Below are 20,722 nucleotides of genomic sequence, written 5' to 3'. Positions count from 1 at the left end.
ATCAGCTGTATCAAGCTTTGGCTACACAGACAGTACTTCACAGTGGGATGAATCCATTCTGGGTTCAGTCTTTTCCCAGGATTTGTTGGCAATCGGAAAAATAAAGAGCAGCACCATCCTTATCCTTTATAACCTAAGTCGCCTAAGTAACCTAACGTTCCAGCAGAGATTTTGCAGCCTGTGGACTCATTTCATTTCTTTCTCTGTCATATTCTTTGTATCTCCTCTTTTCCTGTCACCCAGTCTGTCTCTATTGGAGGAGTTTGACTGTAGTTGTAATGAGTTGGAGTCGTTGCCTTCCACTATCGGCTACCTGCACAACCTGAGGACCTTCGCTGCTGACGAGAACTTCCTCTCAGAGCTGCCGCGGGAGGTAGGAAGATCCACACCTGAGGAACACGAGCACATCCTCATTTTATTTAGACCTGAAACAACAAGTTGATGAAACTATTTAGATCATAGTTTAATTGTGTGTGTTTCAGATCGGTAACTGTAAGAATGTGACGGTAATGTCAATGCGGTCAAACAAACTGGAGTTTCTCCCTGATGAGATCGGACAGATGACCAAACTACGAGTTCTTAACCTCAGTGACAACAGGTATACACACACACACACACACACACACATACATGCAGGCAACACTTTCTCAATGGCCGCTCCGGTTCTGCAGCTGCTCTCACGACCTGCAGTTGCCATGGGAATGGGTGAGTGTGTTGCCATGGTTACGTGCTCTGCAGGCTGTACAGTGCGTGGGCATAAGAAACATCTCTCTTTTCTCCCTCCCTCCCTCCCTCCCTCTGTCTCTCTCTCTCAGGTTGAAGAATCTACCGTTTACCTTTACTAAGCTGAAGGACCTGGCAGCTCTCTGGCTTTCTGACAATCAGGTATCTCCTCCTCTGTATATGCTTACAACACACACAGCTTCAACCAGATAACCAGGCTTTTACTCGAGACAGGTTTCTCATGAATAAAGGTTTTCATCTTTTATCCGGTTTCGTCAGTGTATTTTATTTTTCACATTTATCATTAAAAGCCCGTCTGCTCTCAATGCATCATCACATCGCCTCCCTCTGTTTTATATTCAAAACCCTTTCAGCTGAGCAGTTGGTATTAGACTTTTATTGTGAAACATTCTTACGTAACGGTACGTAATATGCGTAAACTAAACAGTGACCTCCTCCGTAAGAGTTATGTGTGTCTTTGACCAATCCACCACCCCTCCCACACCCTTAGTGGACGACGAACTCGCCATTGTACCATCAAACTTCCAATAACAGTCGCTCCATGTACTACGGCATGAGCTCTGCGCGCCACTCGTTGTCACTTGCTCAGACTGAATGCAAAAATGTCAACATTAAACAAATCTGTGGTTTGCAAAAATGCACAATGCCAACATATTTTTCCAGGCAACAGGGCTGTTAAACTTTATGTCTGCATCAATGTTAGCAAAATTGATATTCAAATAAATGTTTTGTGTGAATGTCAAGCTCTGAATAAACAGAAGTTTCCTGTAATCAATCGGATATTGTAATAACCATCTTTTTGTTTTTCAAAATTAGGATTAGGTTTAGATTAGGAATTAGGGAATACATGTGGTCAGTGGACATACCCTCAAGAATACTAATGTTATCGTGTGTGTGTGTGTGTGTGTGTGTGTGTGTGTTTGCAGTCCAAGGCTCTGATCCCACTGCAGACAGAAGCCCACCCTGAAACCAAACAGAAGGTTTTGACCAACTACATGTTTCCTCAGCAACCGCGACATGATGAGGGTACAAACTGTGTGTGTGTGTGTGTGTGTGTGTGTGTGTGTGTGTGTGGGTAGAAAAGGCCAAAGAATGTTTTGTATTTGTTTTATTACACTTGGCAATATTACAAGCATAGCATTTGTTACATTATGGGATGTTGTGTGCTCTGAAGTTATGTGTAACTAAGTGTGTCTAACATGTAGACCTATTGTTAAAGAGCAGTTTGTCCTTGATGGGTGTGTGTGTGTGTGTGTGTGTGTGTGTGCAGATTACCAGTCGGACAGCGACAGCTTTAATCCTACTCTGTGGGAGGAGCAGAGACAGCAGAGGATGACTGTGGCCTTTGAATTTGACGACAAGAAAGAAGAGGAAGACAACTCTGGGAAGGTCAAGGTCAGTTTGATACGCATAAAGTCCAACACAGCATTGGAGGGGACGACACTTCTTCATATCATTCGAACAAATGCTTGCTCAGTGTGTATTCTTTATTTGTGTACACTCAACTGATTTCCATGTTTGTGTACAGGTGGAGATAAACCTAAAGCGCTACCCTACACCCTACCCCGAGGACCTTAAGAACATGGTCAAGTCAGTGCAAAGCCTTGTGGGTAAAAGCGTACACCCCGGACACGGGCACCAGCACCAGCACCAACACCAGCACCAGCACCAGCACCAGCATCAGCATCCGCATCAGCACCAGCACCAGCTGAGCACAGGCACTGCCACCTCGGCAGGAACCAACATGGAACACACACACCTCAGCAAAGAACAGTACGAACCACCGTGGCCCCTGCCTCCGAAAGAGGTAGGAAACACACAGACGCACACGTAAATGTGTTCGATATCATAAAAACAGTACATATCGGTGTGTCGGTGTGTATAAGACACGCATCAAAAATGATCTCTGTGTGTGTGTTTTCCAGGTGACAGACAGAGAGATGCAGGACTTCTCTCAGTCTCAGCTAATGGATCAGGGATCAATGCATAACTCTGGCATTGACATTCCCAAGAGGAAGGACAAAGAGGACCTGACGGAGAGCTCAGAGGTTTTTCACACACACACACACACACGTGCACACACGTGCACACGCACACAACAAAGTACATTCAAACTGAATTGTGGCTCCATGCCCCATTTGATGTTTTTAGCTTGTTGTTATACAGTTACCCAATTCAAGTCACCTTGTACAGCCATATTCAGAATGTTTAAGTCACCGTGTCTCTTTTCTTATTTGTACAGTTATCAGGGAAATAAATTATGGACAATGTCAATAAAATGTACACTGAAACAAAATATTCAATTTTGTGTTGTGTATTAGTTGGACATTTAAAAGATATATGCACGTATTTACATCAAAGTTTATGTGCATGTGCATATTCATGTGTGTCTATTTTTACTTATGTCTTCAGCTGACAAGACATTCAAATTCCGAAGCATATCGTATGACCTCTATATTAGATTGTTCACAGCTTTCCAACAGCTTTCCCGTTCTCTGAACGTCCCGCTTCAGAGATATTATATTTATAAGGTTAAAAAATTGATGAGCTTACATTTTTGACTGAATGATTCCAGCTGCTGCTCACCATCCACAACTTGGTGGCCATTAGCCTATTAGCTCGCAGGCTCCTAGCGAGGCTGCCCAAGGCTGTTCTACTGTGCTGTAGCATACCTGATGTGAACCTGTGCGCTTTGTCTCCCCACAGGACTCGATGGGCGGCTCTCCCAACGACATCCGTATTTCCGACATGAGGCCCACCCTGGTGGAGCCGCCGATGTACAAACCAAAGGTGGTTCTGCTGGGGAAGGACAAGAAAGGTACTGTATGTGTGCAGCGACACAGAGAGGCTTGTAGACATACATGTAGACACAGTCATTTAATGTGGTCTGTTGTAAAGCGCTGTGGGGCATGTTGTAATGGTGTCCATGGTGGTAAGCGGATTAATTCCAGCACATAACAGAGAGCGGGAGGGAATATCATAAAGCTCTTTCGTGAATCTAGATTCCAGTCCTAAGTGTTCAGCCTTTTGCTCGACCCTTTTTATATGTTTTGCCTCAAAGTCCTCAGTTTCGTCTGAGGTATACCAAAGTTTTACAGATGAGCCCAACACTAATTTCACTGCCCTTTCAAAAATGCTTTTTTTCTTTCTAAATAATTGACTGCATTAATCCCGTCTACTGAACGAAATACTTTATTATCTCTGTGACGAACTGCAGCTCTGTCTAATTCAGAGCTCAGAGCGTCATGTAATCTACTCCTTTGTCAGCGAGCTTGCTGTGAAATGATTAAAACTCAAACGGCTTGTCTGTCCTGGTGAGTGTAAATTCTTAATGGAAGGATCATGTGGGGAAGTTAATAAGAAGCTTTCTTTGGTTGGTTTTGTCAAGATCTCAAGATCTCAATACACAAAGGCACTTTAGCAGAAGAAGAGAATGTGACATTTTCACTGAACAGAGCTGTCTGTCTCTCTCTGTCTCTGTCCAGAGTCTACAGATGAAGAGGTGGATAAGCTCCACTGTCTGAACCACAGCGGCTCCTCAGCCACTTACTCCGACTACTCTCCCTCACAGGGCTCCTCCGGCTCCTCCAACCCTCCCGGCAACGCTCACCCACACCCACACCCACACCCACACCAACACCCACACCAACACCAACACCCACACACACACTCTCACGCACACCCACATCCACATGTGCCCGCCCTTCCGGCCCTAAACAAGGACCAGGCCCCTCAAACACACTGGACCAACAGGTAACTGCTTCATCTTAAATTTCATCACATCCCTTCGACTATCCATCATATATTCTCCTCTTTCCATTCCAACCCCCCTCCAATCTCCGGCAATCTCCTTCAGTCATCCAACTGTCCAATCGGCCAATCCATCCTCTCCTTCCTCCATCTTTCTGTGACTTTCTCATCTCTCTGCTCGCTCAGTCAAGGTCAGAGAGACTCATAAGGAGCTGTCCAGTTCCGGCTTCAGTACTATCTCAAGAATTGATTTACACCGACGCATACAAATCATCAAAGAGGCTCGGTCTTTTTGCCGAAGTTGTTGTGATGCTGTGACATCAACATATAATTGCATACCTTATTTTGGGCTGATTTTGAGCTGTAATGGGGTGGGGGGGTGATTTGTGATGCATTAAACATCAATGTTTCGCTAAATTTACAATATGTAAGTTTAAAGTTGAAGCATATTTTCTGATCATTTATATACTAATACACTAATACTTATGTATATATTAAGTTACAAGCAAAATCAGCAACATAAGGTTTTCGTTTTTTTCTCTTCACATTTATTTATATTTATGGGTCGTGACAAAAAACTGCAGGATATTTTGCGGAGAACTTTTAACACAAAATCCATAAGGGTAGTGTCTATGCTAAAACACATTTAAAAAGTAATTTCCAGGTTGTGGAACAAAAATCACTTTCTAGACACTTTTTCTGAGTTCACCTTATGGCCAACACCTTAAACCCATCTTTGGCTCTAATAGGCCGTGTTGGTGCAGACGTAGATCGACGTAGACGTTCACATTAGTTCTTCCAGGGATCTAAAGATTCAGATTTATCGTCGCACATGTTGGATTTGTCCCATACTTGTTTTTTTATTCGGTTTCCTCTCTGACACCACAGGGTCTGAACAGATAGTTTGTGTATTTTTGAATAGACCAGTAACAGTAACCTTTTCCACTGGAATAGTTCATGTATAATAAAGTTAACAATCATTTCCTCGTCCTCACTCTTCCCATGCCTCTCCTCGTTCTAAGGAGCCCCCGCAGGGTGAAAGCTCGCTTTGGTATTTTTTGACATTTAAGTTGTCATTTTACACGCCCTGGGGTGATGTACAGATCACAATCTGTGCGCTTGTCTCTTTGTCTGTGTACTTGTGAAAAGTGTGGTATTTGCAAACTGCGAGTGGCAGTGAGGGAGGTTGAAGGCACTAATGTTTTCTGTTCAAGGCTGCTCTTGGAAACATTAATTACCACAAACATGGTTGTTGGCTAAATTGATCTTCCAGAGAGAGCGAGATAAAGTTATGTTGTTCCAATGCCCATTGGCTCTAATTAAATATACTCATAAATACACAGCACATAATAGTGGCACTTGAGTATAATTCTGTTCATTTTATAATTTTCCACAGCATGATTAGTGTTTCATATTTTCTATGTTTGCAGACTGGCTCAGTCTTTCCCCAAACCCATTGACTCCAAGCCGCTGCTATCTCAGAGAGAAACCCCTCCATCAGGAACCCTGCAGCAGCGCGGCGATCGACGCCCACTGAGCGAGCCTTTTGATTGGTCTGAGGCTCCTCACTATGACAACACAGGTTTTGATCCCGAGGAGTCTCCTCTGGATCCTCCGACCTCTACTGGGAGTCAGGGAAACCCGCAGCTGGGCTCCAAACCCCGCAGCCAATCAACACACGGGCGCCGCCCCCTCCTCAGGCAGGAGCGAATTGTAGGAGTACCTCTGGAGCTTGACACTCAGACGCTCCCCTTCCACGGCAACCAACGCTCCACTCCGGACAATGACCCGCAGTCAGGACATCCTTCCCAGAATCCCTGGCAGAACTGGACCAGGACCCCCAGCCCGCTGGAGGACCGAACCGCTTTTCCCTCCAAACTGGACCTGACGCCAAGCTCTAGCCCCAACCCTGACCGCAAGGACCCAAGGTAACTGAAAGGAGCTCCGAGAGTCCCACAGCTAGCCCTGAAATGTGTATGTGTTTATATGAAAGGTTTCATGGCCCCCAGGGTTTGCAGGTTTTCATTTCAGCCAACTATTACAGCAGCATTTAAACCCTTTTCTCTGGTTAAAAAAAGCAGTGTTTGGATCTGCCTATCCATCGTACTCCTTTGTTTATATAGTAGACGATGTAAGTAGATGCAGTGCTCTGTAATAATTTGATCATGTGTGTTTGACAAATAATCAGTTGATTAATGAAAACTTGATCAACAGATAATAAATCAAACATTTATGCTTGTTGTCAAGCAAAATTGCCAAACATTGGCCTGTCCAAATCTAGGACATGTAAGGGCCGTAGGTCTGTTAGCAGCCATTCTTGCAGCTGTTCTGGCATCAACTTTGCATTTAGAAATCTCCAGACGTTCGGGAGGCGGATATCTCCGCTTTTCTGGTAACACAAGACGGCACAAAATTTGTAAATTTTCTGATTTCCTTAGTTTTATATACTTGTATATACTTGTTGTTTTTGTTTTATGGTCTAGAATGATAAATAGATGAATCTAAAAAGTAATTAACAGATTCATCTGTAATGAAAATAACTGTTTGCTGCAGCCTTACTGTCAAATGTCACACTGTGAGGGGAGTGACTGCTGTATTATAAACCAACTGATGTTGGCTGTAGTTAACCTGTAGATATGCTGGTGTAATATTTGTGCACTGGTGTTATGAAGCAGCAGGACCCCCTCTTCCTTTCTGATCTCATTAACACTAACCTTGTTCCAGACATCATGACACTGTTTCACTTGTCTTTATCTTTTCTTTTTTACTGTTGTAACTCTGCCCTCGTCGAGGTAAGTTTTCTGGCTCTCACAAGTACAACACTTCACTTGTTTTTTGCTCTAAGGCTGGAACAAGGCGCAGGGCCTTTGCCCGGCAGCTGGACGTACCACGAGAATCAGGGGGAGCAGAACAGGAAGGATCAGCTAAGTGTCAGCGGGGGCAACAAGGTGACCGTGGTGATGAGTAAAAGCTCGGACCGCCTGTCCCCCATGATGAGGGAGACGAGATCCAAGTTTAAGAAGTCACAGAGCATCGATGAGATCGACATTGGCTCCTACAAGGTCTACAGGTAGGCTTGTTGTTATTCTTCTTAAGAATAGCAGTGTCGATCATGTCAGTGGGTCAAGTGACTGCAAAGTTGTAGCTGATTTGTCTTGTTCTTTCTACAGTATACCCGTGGACAGCTACAGTTCATCCATTGAGCAACAGACTAGTTTGGACCGTCAAGACATGCCCGGTTCTATGGAGCAGACCAACATGTCACGGTCACAGTCTGCCCCCATGTTAGACGATGAGCTGATCTTCCCAGGACACGGAGCCAGCAACCAGAACCAGTCGGGACAGAACCAAAAACCTGCCATCCCGCACAAGGCCTACCACTTTGACCACAACTACAACCCCCAGGTTAGTAGCTCTTTCTTTAACCTGCAATTACTTTTTACAACTTATTTCCACTTGAGGCCTGTGGAAATACAATTTTGATGTATCATCACCTTTGGTGATATGGTGAGCTTGTGAGTGAACATTTACTTATTACACATCCAGCAGTTATGGAGCAATATTGTTTTATTTTGCGTCTGGTTTCTGGGAACCTGGCGAATATCAGTCCAATATTCACTCTCTATTTGTTCTGGTTTTGGTCTCCAATAGCAAAGAAATATCTGTCTCTTTAGCCACTACATTCTCCACTATGTTCACCAAGTCGTCTCCAACGGTGTCTGTCTGCTGTTTTGGTAATCATTCTTTTACATTTTGTTGTATTTAGATTTCAGGATGCCTAAAGTCACTCTATAGATTATTTTTAATCTTAACTATCTTTAAGATGTTGGGGTCTGACCATATGGCTGCAACATGTGCTGTGAACAAAGAGAATCAGGCCTTCCCTTTTGCAAGCAAAGGTTTCATCCTGATTGTGGTTTGATGAGAGCAAACCTCCTCTCACACACGGACGAGGGAACAGCTCAGCGACGTGTGACGTAGTTAGGACGTGGTGACGTCTCTCATGCGTGCGACCCAAAATGGCAGTTAGCCAACAGGGGACCCGGCGTCTACATGTGGTGGCTGTTCATCACGTAGCTAGATTAGCTCAAAGCTATATGTGTGTGTGAGGCACGCGAGGGCACGGGGTTACCCAAGGGCTGCTGACTATGTATGTGCAGGTCAGTGAGAGAGAGGGAGCGAAGAGAGAGAGAGAGAGGAGGGGGGTCATGGATCAACCTCTGTGTGCGGTCCGCGTTGTAGTGAGAATGGAGAGCGCTGGCCGTATCGTACACAAAGTGCCGCTGTCGGTAGAACTGCCGGCAGTTATGTACGATCGCCGAGATTCCACATTTCACTCACAGAGCTGATTTAATGAGGAGAGAATAAATCCCAAATAAAACGTATCACTGCGGTGAGATGAGAGCATTGTTTCCTATCACCCCGAAACTCGGTCGGCGAGACGAAGGTCTGGCCACCATAGGTTCAGTCTTTCAGTGATAATACACAAACTCCCATTCACTAGCCGTGACGGATCTAAATGCAGGCAGTTACAGCAGGCAATACACAATATAGCGGGGGTCCGTGGTCCGCGTTGATTGCGCGATGGCGCGGTGTAACAAGACAGTGATTTAACACAACAGAATGCGGGAATAATAACACATAAATGAATAAGCTATGCTAAGCTATGCTAAGCTAAGCTAAGCCCAGATGCAATGAACCTTACTGTGAGAAGCTTCGTTCGATGGGGCTCGTTCCCGTGATGGGAATCGATCAGTCCTCGAGTGTTGACTCGGGAGCGCGGCTCTCGGAGCGGGCGCAGACTGTGAGTAGCTCGGACCTCAGGAGTCGGTCGCACCCAGTAGCGTGGCTCGCTCTGGAGTGGATGCAGGTCTCTGCTGGGCACCGGCGCGGCGTTGGAGCTGGCGTGGATGCAGGCCTCCTCGCTGCAGAGGGGAGGCCTGTGGGTTAACGTCGGTGGGGTACGTCGTTCGTACCCCCCGGTAATCATCGGCTGACGAAGGGGGTTCGTCCTTGTCTTCCTGCCGGAGGAATTGATGAGGCCTGTGGGTTAACGTCGGGTGAGGTAACGTCGTTTCGTTCCTCCCGGAAATCATCGGCGGAGAGAGGAGGTTCGTCCTTGTCTTCCTGCCGGAGGGTTTGATGAGGCCGCGCGGTCCTCGTGGCTGCGTCGGCAACGTGATGCTGGAGGGGGAGAGCTGGATCTTCTGTAGCCAGGACTGAGGTCCATGCTGAAGAGAGCGTTTGTGTGCTCCCTAGCTCGACTGCGGTCGAAGGGGAAAAAAAGCGTTGAGGTGTGAACCACAGGGGTCCTGGTGCTGTCTTGGCTCTCGGCCAATGAGATTGCAGCGGTGCATTCAGGTGACTTCAGGAACCATAGGTTTTTGGGGGGGGAAATTCACACCCTAGTATGAAATTCCTTCAGAGGAGGTTTGCTCTCATCAAACCACAATCAGGATGAAACCTTTGCTTGCAAAAGGGAAGGCCTGATTCTCTTTGTTCACAGCACATGTTGAAGCCATTTGGTCAGACCCCAACAATTCTATTGATGTCAAGAATTCAGTTTCTTAAATGCTGATAACCCAAACACGCTCCTTTAGATTCCCAACAAAGAGAAATCCACTTAAAATCAGTGTTGTATGACAACAAAAATGCCTGAAAACGTGTCATGGACTTACTGGTAACCGTTTTAACCAATCAGGTGACCATGGACCGACGGGTACCTCCCCCCTTCCCCAACACACCCGATTATGTCAACCACTCATCGAAAGCCTTGGAGTACATCAGTCAACCAGGGAAGACATTACCCAAGGAGTTGGTGAGCCCTCGGTATCGTGCATATCCACCGCTGGAGATGTTTTCTTTCCCCCAATCGCCAATCAACCAGGATGGTCCGCCCAGCCAACATCAGCAGCCGATCCCGGCACAGCGCTCTCGGCCAGGGTTTTTGAGGAGAGCAGATTCATTGGTGAGCTCTACAGAGCTCGCTTTGTTCCGCAGAGTCCATGAAGCCCAGCAGGAGGCGCTGCAGGAAGCTCAGTACAGACAACAGGTAAGACGTCTGTTGTTTGAAAAATAATGCTTCTTTGTGTATGTTTGTGTGTGTGTGTGTGTGTGTGTATGTGTTTTAGTTAAATATCTATCCACCACATCGTCCTTTTTGGTTTAATGTGGAGATCTCTGATAATTGTAAACTTTCCTCTCTTCAGGCGGACCCCCCTCTTTATGGTCGGGCTCTGGCCTACTCCACCCCCATGGAGCACTCTGCTCTCACCAACATGGCCGACAGCCAGAGCCAGATGATGCACAACAAGAGAAACGGCCGCTACGATGACGACTATCCCACCTACCAGGAACAGAAGAAGCCCATGATTGGTTATCCGACCAAGAGCCTGACTCAGCGCCGCCCCCTGTCTGCCAGGAGCTACAGTACTGAGACTTATGGAGCATCTCAGGTAGACTGTCTGTCTGTCACTGTCTGGCTACAGGGGCCTTGATAACCCTGCCCACACTGCCCCAGCTGATTTAGTTGTTCTGTCATCTGCCTTGTTCCTGTTGATACGGTTTTTAGACACCAGTGTCTTTTGTTGAGATTCTGAATTGTTACACATATTTCACATTGGCACATAACCAGTGGTGGGTTCGATTTTGAGCCTGGTATGAACCGCTAGAAAACCGGGCAATAGATCATCACTGGTCTTTTAACGGTATTAACTTAACCCTTATAGTTAAACTTAAAATCGTGGCATTTGGCCTTAATGTCATCAAAAAAGGGACCACACCAAAACCCAAGTGACCTTGCTCTTAAAATGGTGGAAATCCAGGCCTGGCTGCAGCTAATAATTATTGTCGGAATTGATTAATCTGCTGATTAGTAAATGTACTCGTACAGTAATACTGTCGCAAAAGTCACCAGACACCAACAAAGGCAAAAAAAAGCAATACTGTGTTTCTGGATCACAGGATTGAGGTACAAAACATTTGACTTCCACACTAGAGACCGGGGGCTTTTATGCTCCTAACAACTAAACTAAACTTTGGTTTCTTACAACCATGACCACCATCCTTCCCTCACCTTTCCCTTGTAGATTAGTTGGCTAAAAATTTGTGAAATTACCAAAAATACTTGTACGTGTAAGGTACTGACAAACAGCCTAGTCTTACAAACAGTATTTGTTATAGAGGTATGAGGACTTGGTATTGCAGAGTATGTATTTGTCTTAGTGGAAACATTTGTATCCATCCACTTTCCTCCAATTACCTGGGTCCAGGTCACTGCAGCAGACTAAGCAGAGTAGTAGGTGTCCTTTGCCTCAGCCATATCCCCTCGATCCCACGGCATTCCCCGAAGTCCATAAATAATCCCTTCAGCATGTTCTGGGTTTGCCCCAAGTCAGACTTTCCAAAAATAGTCACGGAGAGGTGACCAGCTGCATGCTGATCAGATGGGCAAAGCACCTCATCTGGCAGCTTTCAGCATAAAAAGAACAGGGCACAGGAAGGAAACTAGGAAACTCATATTGAAGACTTATGACTGCAGTCTTCTTCGTGCTGCATTTCACCAAAGCACCAGGCTGAAGGTCAGAATCAGAATCAGAATCTGAAACCGTTTATTGCCATTGTATGTTGAACATACAAGGAATTTGACATGACGGGAGGTGCGCAACATATAACAATCAACAACAATCGGTAATGCAAAGTACAAACACTTTTACAGAAATTTACAGAAAATTTACAGAAAATATAAGATAAAGTAGTTATGAATGTCAGGTGAATGTCGTATTGTCCATCCCCTGTTGTGTAAACGGTGTTTGCATTACTTCAGTCTTTGTGCTCATCTGCCTGGCATTCGCACATTCCATTCAACCCTCGCGACAACCACACAATATCAAACTAGCTAGCGTCTCACTCAACTCAGCGTCCAACTTTTTCTCATCGTCTTAATAGAATTTGAATCTTTCGTACTTAGGCGCGTCCAGTGTCAGCTCGTCCCACCATGGCTGCCCTGCTGGAGAAAATGCCCCCTGACTACACTCTGGCAACCTGCCCTGAGAAACCCTCTGATGACACCATCAAAGTAAGACCTGGCGTACCACTGAAGCCTGACGACATCACCTCCAGGATGCCTGCCGATTGGAGGCAACAGCTACTTAGGCACATAGAGGCCAAACGATTGGACAGGGTACGTCAATGCAACGCAGGGACACTGAAGAGGAAGATGCACACAAACACACACACACACGCACAGCATTCGGAAGCCCTCCCTGTCTGTATCTGTGTAAGTCTGTGTTGTAAGGTTGACCAGGTTTGTGTCCGGCTGCATGTGTGTCCCATTCACACTGTTGCTCTGTCAGCCTGACCTCACACACACACTCGCACACTCACTCATGATATGTGCTGAAGAAATCACATGTCCTAAAAAATACAAAAAAAATGAAATCTGCTTTGTGACAAGAACCCTGTGACTCTTCTTCAAATAGTTTTTTTTTTTAACCAAATGAAGAGCCACCAAGAGAATTCTAGTCGGCTGATTTTAAAATGTTTTTTGAAAACATCTTATGCACCTTCATTTTAAAAACTTTAGAAGTGCTCATTGGAATACCTTTGGACGGAGCCAGGCTGCCTGTTTTCTAGTCTTTCTGTCTCTGGGCTCCAGCTTCATATTTACTGTATAAACATGACAGTGCTATCAGTCTTCTCATCTAACTTTCAGCAAGATAATGAAAAAAGTTGGCTTTGACATTTGGACAGAGCTGTGTGATGGTGCTGAAATGAAGCATTGAAAAACATTATCAGTTTTCAATTAGGGATGCGGCTAATTGTTTGTTTAAATATCCACACATGTAACTACATAGCTAATTTGAAAACCTACACACCAATGCTACAGTGAATTGATCCACCAGTTGTTGCCTGTATGACACAATGTTCTCTGTCTGTATTGACCGATCACAAGCTAACATTTCTCTGTGCTCTCAGCAACTCTGCACTGTTGTTGTTGTTGTTGTTGTTTTATCATTGTTATTGTTGGTTGTTTATTTGTGTGTGGAGCTCACAGTGTGGTATCGCCACACTGCACCCAGCTGTGTGGGCTCCGCCCCCCTCCCCCTGCATTCACCCATGTCATGTGATGTTGTCTCCTCCAATCAGAGTGGTGTCCTAAAGCACAACACGCTCACGCTGGGCATGCTCTGTCAGGGCGGGGGTCATGGCCAGGGGCGCAGCAGCACTTTGAACTTTAATCTTTACAATAACACTTAGCATAAGGCCCCTGCTGGCCGCTGGCTGCCACTACCTCCTCCTCCGTCTGCTAAAGCTGTGAGTATCCCTCTGGTACTGGTAACCCCTGGTACTGCTGTTATCACTGCACACTGGCTATTTTCTCTAATTACTAGCTGCTACTGCCTCTTCACCCAGCTACAGCAACCATCAACTATTATTTAAATGTGTGGCGTTATTGCTGTTATAATTTAGATTATTATATTTACCTTGACTACCACCGCGAGCTGTGAGTATTGATGAACTGGGTATTTTGGCGTTCAAATCCCAAGAATCATATTTCATGAGTTTGCACTCCTGTAAGACACTTTACCATATTTCAAGGTTCCCAAAATGACAAGGATTGAAGCAGCCCAACCAACATTGGTCTGTACAATCCTAAAACACTCTACTGTATTCTGTCGATCTACTTGTTGTCTGACACGTGGAGCTGTTGGGCATTACATGTCAACACCACATTCAACCATTTCTACTATGCCACCTGATATACTAGGAACACCTTTTAAAGGCCCTGTTTTCTCAAACATCGTTCTTACTGCGGGTAATAGGCTGCTATCTGAACACATGGTTAGTGACCAACAGTTTTAGTTATTTCACAGAAGAGATTTCAATATTTATTTTTTTTGTCTTTGCTGCTCTTACTGGTTTAAAATAGGCGGGGGCCCAAAAGTGATGTCACATATTTGTGTGAATCAGGATTCAGCAACATTTCAATCAGCATCTGATGACAGTTGGTGGGTCAATCACATCTGATCAAACCACGCTCACACAGTCCTGTAAAATATCAATAAATAAAACCTAAGGAAATATTTTACATTTTAAATTTTAAATTATTGGCTTATTTCATCATTCATATTTATTTTGTTGCAGAGAAATAAAGCCAAGTTCTCAGGAGCTTCACGTGAGAAGCTCTCGGTGTAGGAAGGTTTCAATACAAAAACAGCGTTCTATTCTGATACAGCATGTATCAGCTGCATCAGTCATCACACCATGTTGACTGGTGGTAACATTGCACAATATATTACTTCACCTTCTATTTACTTAGCTGTTACAGCTCTACGGTATTCATCCATAAAAACGACAGAATCTCATATGACATCCATATAAACATGTCTGAAACTCAAGCAGGCAAAGGTTGATACACGAGTTGAAGGTAAATGTTCATTCTCAGTAACGGTGACTGTGTCTCTCTCAGACCCCCTCTCAGCAGGCGGCCATGCTGGATAATGACCAGGAGGGGCTGTCAGGGAGCAACCAGTGGGCTCCCTACTCACTTGGCAGGAGGGACGTCCCACCTGACAACCTCATGAAAAAGGTAAGAGCTGATCAGTGAACCTTTCAGTCTTAGTTGTCTGTGTTTTATCCAGCCTATACATGGTAGGGTTCTTCTGGCTTGGAAGGAAGAAAGGAACTTCGGATAATGACTTTCAAATACAAATGACTAAGCATCTCTTCAATAACCATTCCTCTGGTGTGGATGTGAGCGTGTCTCTGTGCTGAAGAATTTTCAACGTGTCTAACTTGTCCCTCCGCTGTCCACAGAGTGGCCACTCGCACAACCCTTCGCACCAGTCACACAACACCATGATCGTCACTTCCTCTTCCTCCTCCTCCTCCACTACGCCTCACCGGGTAGTTGTGCAGCAGGGCTACGACGGCATGATGAACAAAGGGGCCCAATACCAACCGGGCATGCCCTTGTCCGTGGTCCCCTCTGGGGGGCCTGGGCAGTACCAAGGCAACATGTCTCAAGGTAAATGGTAATACATTCAATTAGTTGCCCGAAAATATGTACTTTGGGGTTGAACAAGGACTAAGATACCACTTTGAGTTATATTGTGAAAATTGAATTGTTTGGGTTCCAAGCAGTCGTCCAATGAAGTTTGTCTGCCATGTGTCTCAAATCAACAGCCCGCACATTAGTCAGTTACAGATAGTATTATCTGAGTGTTACCCGTTTCTGTTTCCCCCCCGTCCAGGCCATCCTGCTCCTGGACAGGGTTACCCCGGCTCCGGCATGCCCATGGCCCTGTCCCCGTCTGGGAACCAGCCCCAGTACAACCCCCATTCCTCCCACACGTCCCATCAGCCCGCCACCAACCCCCAGTACCACGGCAACCAGGGCATGGTCCATAGCAACCAGGGCATGGTCCATAGCAACCAGGTTGTCATGGCTCACACCAACCCACGGCCTCAGAGCGCTCGCTGCCTGCTGCAGACTAAAGGCCAGAAGAGCACAGATGGTTTCCAGGAACAGGTATCTGTCTGTCTGTCTGTCCGTCTGTCCGTCTGTCCGCCTGTCCGTCCGGCTGTCCGTCCGTCCGTCTGTCCGTCCGTCTGTCCGTCCGTTCGTCTGTCCTCAGTAACCACGTCCCACACTATCTTGGAGGTCTGTTTGAAAATGGGCTGTGCTCAAATGATGCTAAATACAGAATAACAAGGACATATAAAGGATATCAATTGTGTGGGTGTAGTTGCCGTTTTGTACTAATAAAACAGTCCAGATAGAAACAGTAAAACTATTTAAGCCTCATGCACACAAAAAATAACATTGGTGAGAAATAATGCTAGGTGTAAATGGCTTTGTAGGAAAACAAACCAGCAAGCCAAGTTTGCAGAGATGGTTGTGGTTACTGTTAACTAACTGGCCAGATCTGGACATCAAGTGGAATGTTAAGGGTCCACATGAGGCCAACAAGCTAGATAGGACACTAGATATTAACATAACTGGGACATGTTGGTGTACTTTTTTTGCCACCGGACTGCAACAGTTTGTGAGAATAAGCGGGTCTAGAAAAAGCCACGGAGGCGGAGTTCTAAATCTGATATTTCACAGATGGAGATCACTGTACCAGTTTAGGTAGGAACATGAAGTCATTCACACCACCCAGATCTGCTGATCTTCCTGCAGGGTTTGGTTTTTCACTTCCTAGTATGAGACGACTTTCTTTATGCCAAATAGAAAAACTCTGACAACGATATTTGTGGCTCGATTGTGGCTGCCAGAGAAACTGAGGACCTCCAATATAGCTGCCAAAGCGTGTCACACACTGCACGAAAGCACCCTTCCATCGTTGTACATCTTGTCGACACACTCCGTGCTTGTGTAGAAGTTGGTATGATCTTTGTATTTCACTGTCACTTGTCTTTCTTTCTTTTCTGTCTTTCTTTTTCTCCCCCTCCTATCTCTTTGTAGTTGTGTGTGAGAATAGAGAAGAACCCTGGTCTTGGTTTCAGTATCTCTGGCGGCATCAGCGGCCAGGGGAACCCCTTCAAACCCTCCGACATGGTACGACCCGACCCGGCCTGCCAGCCAATCGCAGCCTCCCCGGCTTTACCTCAGAGTTGCCATGGAAACTGCTGCCCGTTACCGCAGTGTTTGGTCCGTCCGTCTGTCTGTGAGGCAGCAGTTGACTTGGTTAAACTTTGAGTCTCTTTGAGTCTGTGGTCCTAAACTACAGACTTCTGAAAAACATCAGTTTAAACGAAGTTCATGAATTTGGAGAGGAAAATAAATCTAAACTGTTGATCAACTAAACCTCTTGAAATATTAGAAATTCTTGTTACCATCACCAAACAGGATAGAAAACTTCAGTGAAATGATAGCTGAGTTTGGTAAACTATATAATTAGGAATGATTTGATACCACATATTACTAGTTTGTTTGGTTCATGTCTGTAGTGTGCTCATCGCTATTGGATACCTTGGAAAATTAAGTTGTGGCAACAAACTTGAATATTTCAGTATCTAGAAATAGATTTGTGCCCACATGTACACATCTTATTATAAGAAATACCAAACTCTTTTATCATTTCGACTTCAGGGTTTGACTGCTTCTGTCAGTGTGTGCCTGTGCTTGGGAGCCTGTTGGGGTTGCAGATCCCCCAGGCCTGCTGCACACGGCAGTCTGTCCTAGAAACATGCTGCTATAGTCAGTCTAAAGGAAGCGAGGCTGCTCACAGAGCTCTGCCAGCTATTTTAGGAAGGCTGCTTTAGTTCTGGGACACCGTGGGTGATTTTAGATGTTCAACACTCTGATCTCAGAGGGGAAAGCATGGCAGATTTTACTGACTGCTAGTCAGATGTTGAGGAACTGACGCGACAGCTGGTCTATAAATAGAAAGCCTACAATAAGAGCGCTTTAAAACAGTCGGCCTCTGTGCAGCCCATGGTGACAAATGGTGAATTAATTTAAGTCGGGGGCGGGGGTTGATGATATGGAAAACTGTCACTTCATCATTTAACTTACGTTTTGAGTAGACAAGTAGTGACTCAGATGCTGACACGTACAGTTATTTCATCATTCCCATGTCTACTTGTATCCGTAAAGCTTCACCAGCTGCGCTCTGTCCATTATTAATGCTCTCAAGTGATTCTCTGACATGTCAAGTCAAGTAATTATACGATACATAGAGTATATTTATACAGGAGCAAGGTACACTGTAGGTCTAGATTAAGACATACATGATCCATCCATTTGAATACGGATTCATGGATATTGAAGAATACTTCACATGAGAGTAAAATGTTCATCTTTACCATCATAACATGACAGTGAATGTCAGTCACCTGCTGATCACCCGGCTATCTGCAGTGATGTCAGTTAACAAGTGGGAGTATGTATGGTTCCAACGTAAATGTTCTACTGTGAAATGTGCATTTAGATATCCTAAATGTGCTGCGATATGAACTGTGGAAGATATTTGCCCTCCGTTAAAGCCCCTCTTGTTTCGTCCATCCACACTCGGGAGGATTCTTGCAGAAGCAGTGGAACGTTACTTTCGTGTTCTTTTCAATGGTTGTCAACCCAGGGCCGATTTGTCAGCAGCTTTAGCTCAAACAAATGCAGAATCCTTTGATTTTGATCATCTTTTCTGACCTACTTCTGAGAACTGTTTTGGTTTGTCTGCATATATAGTTGTGACTATCTCAGTCAAACAGTTGACATTATTCGGTTTACATTGTCTTTGAATGTAAATTAAGGGCAGAATTAAGGCTAAATTGAGCCAGAGTTTAAATAGTTTCAAGGACTGTGAACCAAAACAGCATGACTGATAAATTATACATCTGTGGTTTTGATCCCTGGAGCCGACGCCAGCCACGGCTGTGCAACAGGACTGTGGCGTCCCCTTGTGGTTAGCTTGTCATTTGCACCCATTCATTTATTTGGGCTAGAAGAACACACTTATTCTTTTTTTATATATATACAAGTATATGTAACATTTACATTTTGTTTTACTGTAAACAACAAATTATTTGACAAGAATCATCATATCAAGATTGATCTAAAATTATTTGGAAAACCTATTACCGGTATTCACATTCAATTTCAAACAAAATATTTCTCTCCTTGTTTTCTGTTCTTTGTGTTTTATGATCCAAAAAATTGATCATTTACAAAACACAATTCTCAAAACAGTTCCCTTATCACATTGTATCTGACGAGTTGTTTCAGAGTTTAGATCTCTCACTGATTTATTACCGTTTTCAAGTCCTTATAACCTGCCACAGGTCATTACCAGCTTTCTAAAAAAGAAGAAATGACAAAGATCTTCTAAGTTTGACTTAAAGGACTCTCTAAGCCACTGGGTCAGTTTCTCCTCTGGCTAATTAGGATTCAGCGAGCGGAGACGGTAACTCAGTTCCCGTATTGACAGGAGTGGGATCCTGGGCTTTGATGTATTATCTTCTCAGGCTCGGTTTAAGATCAGAAGACAGGGTTTTAAGGAGCAGAACATGGATTTTTTTGTCAGATCTCGGTCATTAACGTTTGAAAATCCAATTTTCTGTTCCTAAATATGCTATCTTTGCACACTGAGCTGCTGTCGATAACATACTTATTAACTATCATCTTTTAAAGAAAATGTATCTATGTTATCATTGAGCTGCAAAAAACCTCATCCCCAATACTGTCCTGAAATATAAATACATGTTTCTTGATGGAAGGTTTTTGCAGGTCCCTGCAGCTTTGTGTCCAACGGCTTTTTAGTGTATTTAACTGTTTAATTATTGTGACTAACACGACACAATTTTCAGCTGCTAACAAACATATTAGTAATGTACAGTGAGCTCCATATTCCACTTTCTCAGTGCCTGAGAAGTAAAGGAGTAAAATGAACTGATCCAAATAACAATGTTTGCAGTATGTCAGCAAGTTAGCGAACATTGCATAAATGCACCACTTTGCATACAAATGAAACCATGTCATAGCCACACAATCAAAATGATTTGAATGTATACATATATGAGGCTCACTGTATACATGCCAGTGCTACCATAACTGGTAACTAAACAAATGCTTTCTAACACATGCACCTCTCTAACATGCGATATATGTGTTTGTTCTTGCATCCACCCATAGACCGTGGTATGAAGGTGCCGCTGCACTTTCACTACTGCATTGTATTGTTCACTTTATTTGTCACTGTTCAACAGGTGCACAACCTGTTGAACCGCGTTGAGTCGATGCAACTGCATTGTCCCACACTTTCTGTGTTCAAAAACATCTTTCAGCTCTCCGTGAAAAGATGTTGGTGTTTTTAAAATCTCTGCCTTGGGTTATTGAAGGAAAATATGGGGGATGAAATATCTTCTGCCCTTCCCGCTACCTACTTCTTCCCCCTAGTCAGTACCCATCCCACACCTGTTCTTCTTGCCCTATTCTTTATACAGTATACTTTTACCGTATATACACATATCTATTTCTCTCTCCTCTAACCTGAAATCGATGCAAAGTCCTTTATCTGTATAAATAGCCGATAAACCATTTTGACATGTGTAATCTATGTCTTCTTGGGAGGTATGTTTCACTCAGCATCTCTAAACTATAAGATAGATGCGGAAAGTAAGTAAACCCCAGTACTCCAAACTGCAACTCTATTTCATCATGAATTGCATGCCTCTCTAAATTTGGAACAAAGAAAATGCATTGGTGAACTGCCTTGTATATCTT

General features: G+C 44.4%; 1 protein-coding gene across 1 annotated transcript in view; it reads left to right on the top strand.

The window, feature by feature from the left end:
• Positions 1–20,722, top strand: part of lrrc7 (leucine rich repeat containing 7) — a gene marked incomplete at both ends in the record, with an annotated part of 57,257 nt that overhangs the window by 34,606 nt on the left and 1,929 nt on the right. Inside the window, 21 exon segments of the mRNA XM_079266765.1 lie at positions 244–373; positions 483–598; positions 816–885; positions 1,671–1,770; positions 2,015–2,139; positions 2,273–2,551; positions 2,670–2,792; positions 3,451–3,562; positions 4,230–4,497; positions 5,925–6,422; positions 7,340–7,564; positions 7,665–7,899; positions 10,196–10,546; positions 10,704–10,949; positions 12,464–12,676; positions 13,642–13,749; positions 13,753–13,809; positions 14,966–15,085; positions 15,313–15,523; positions 15,750–16,027; positions 16,967–17,059. Coding sequence (XP_079122891.1) covers positions 244–373; positions 483–598; positions 816–885; positions 1,671–1,770; positions 2,015–2,139; positions 2,273–2,551; positions 2,670–2,792; positions 3,451–3,562; positions 4,230–4,497; positions 5,925–6,422; positions 7,340–7,564; positions 7,665–7,899; positions 10,196–10,546; positions 10,704–10,949; positions 12,464–12,676; positions 13,642–13,749; positions 13,753–13,809; positions 14,966–15,085; positions 15,313–15,523; positions 15,750–16,027; positions 16,967–17,059 — 3,958 coding nt within the window.

Source organism: Melanostigma gelatinosum (assembly GCF_949748355.1).
Source record: "Melanostigma gelatinosum genome assembly, chromosome: 4".
NCBI lineage: Eukaryota > Metazoa > Chordata > Actinopteri > Perciformes > Zoarcidae > Melanostigma > Melanostigma gelatinosum.
Note: the sequence above shows the minus strand (reverse complement) of the source record. Positions and strands in the feature narration are given on the sequence as shown.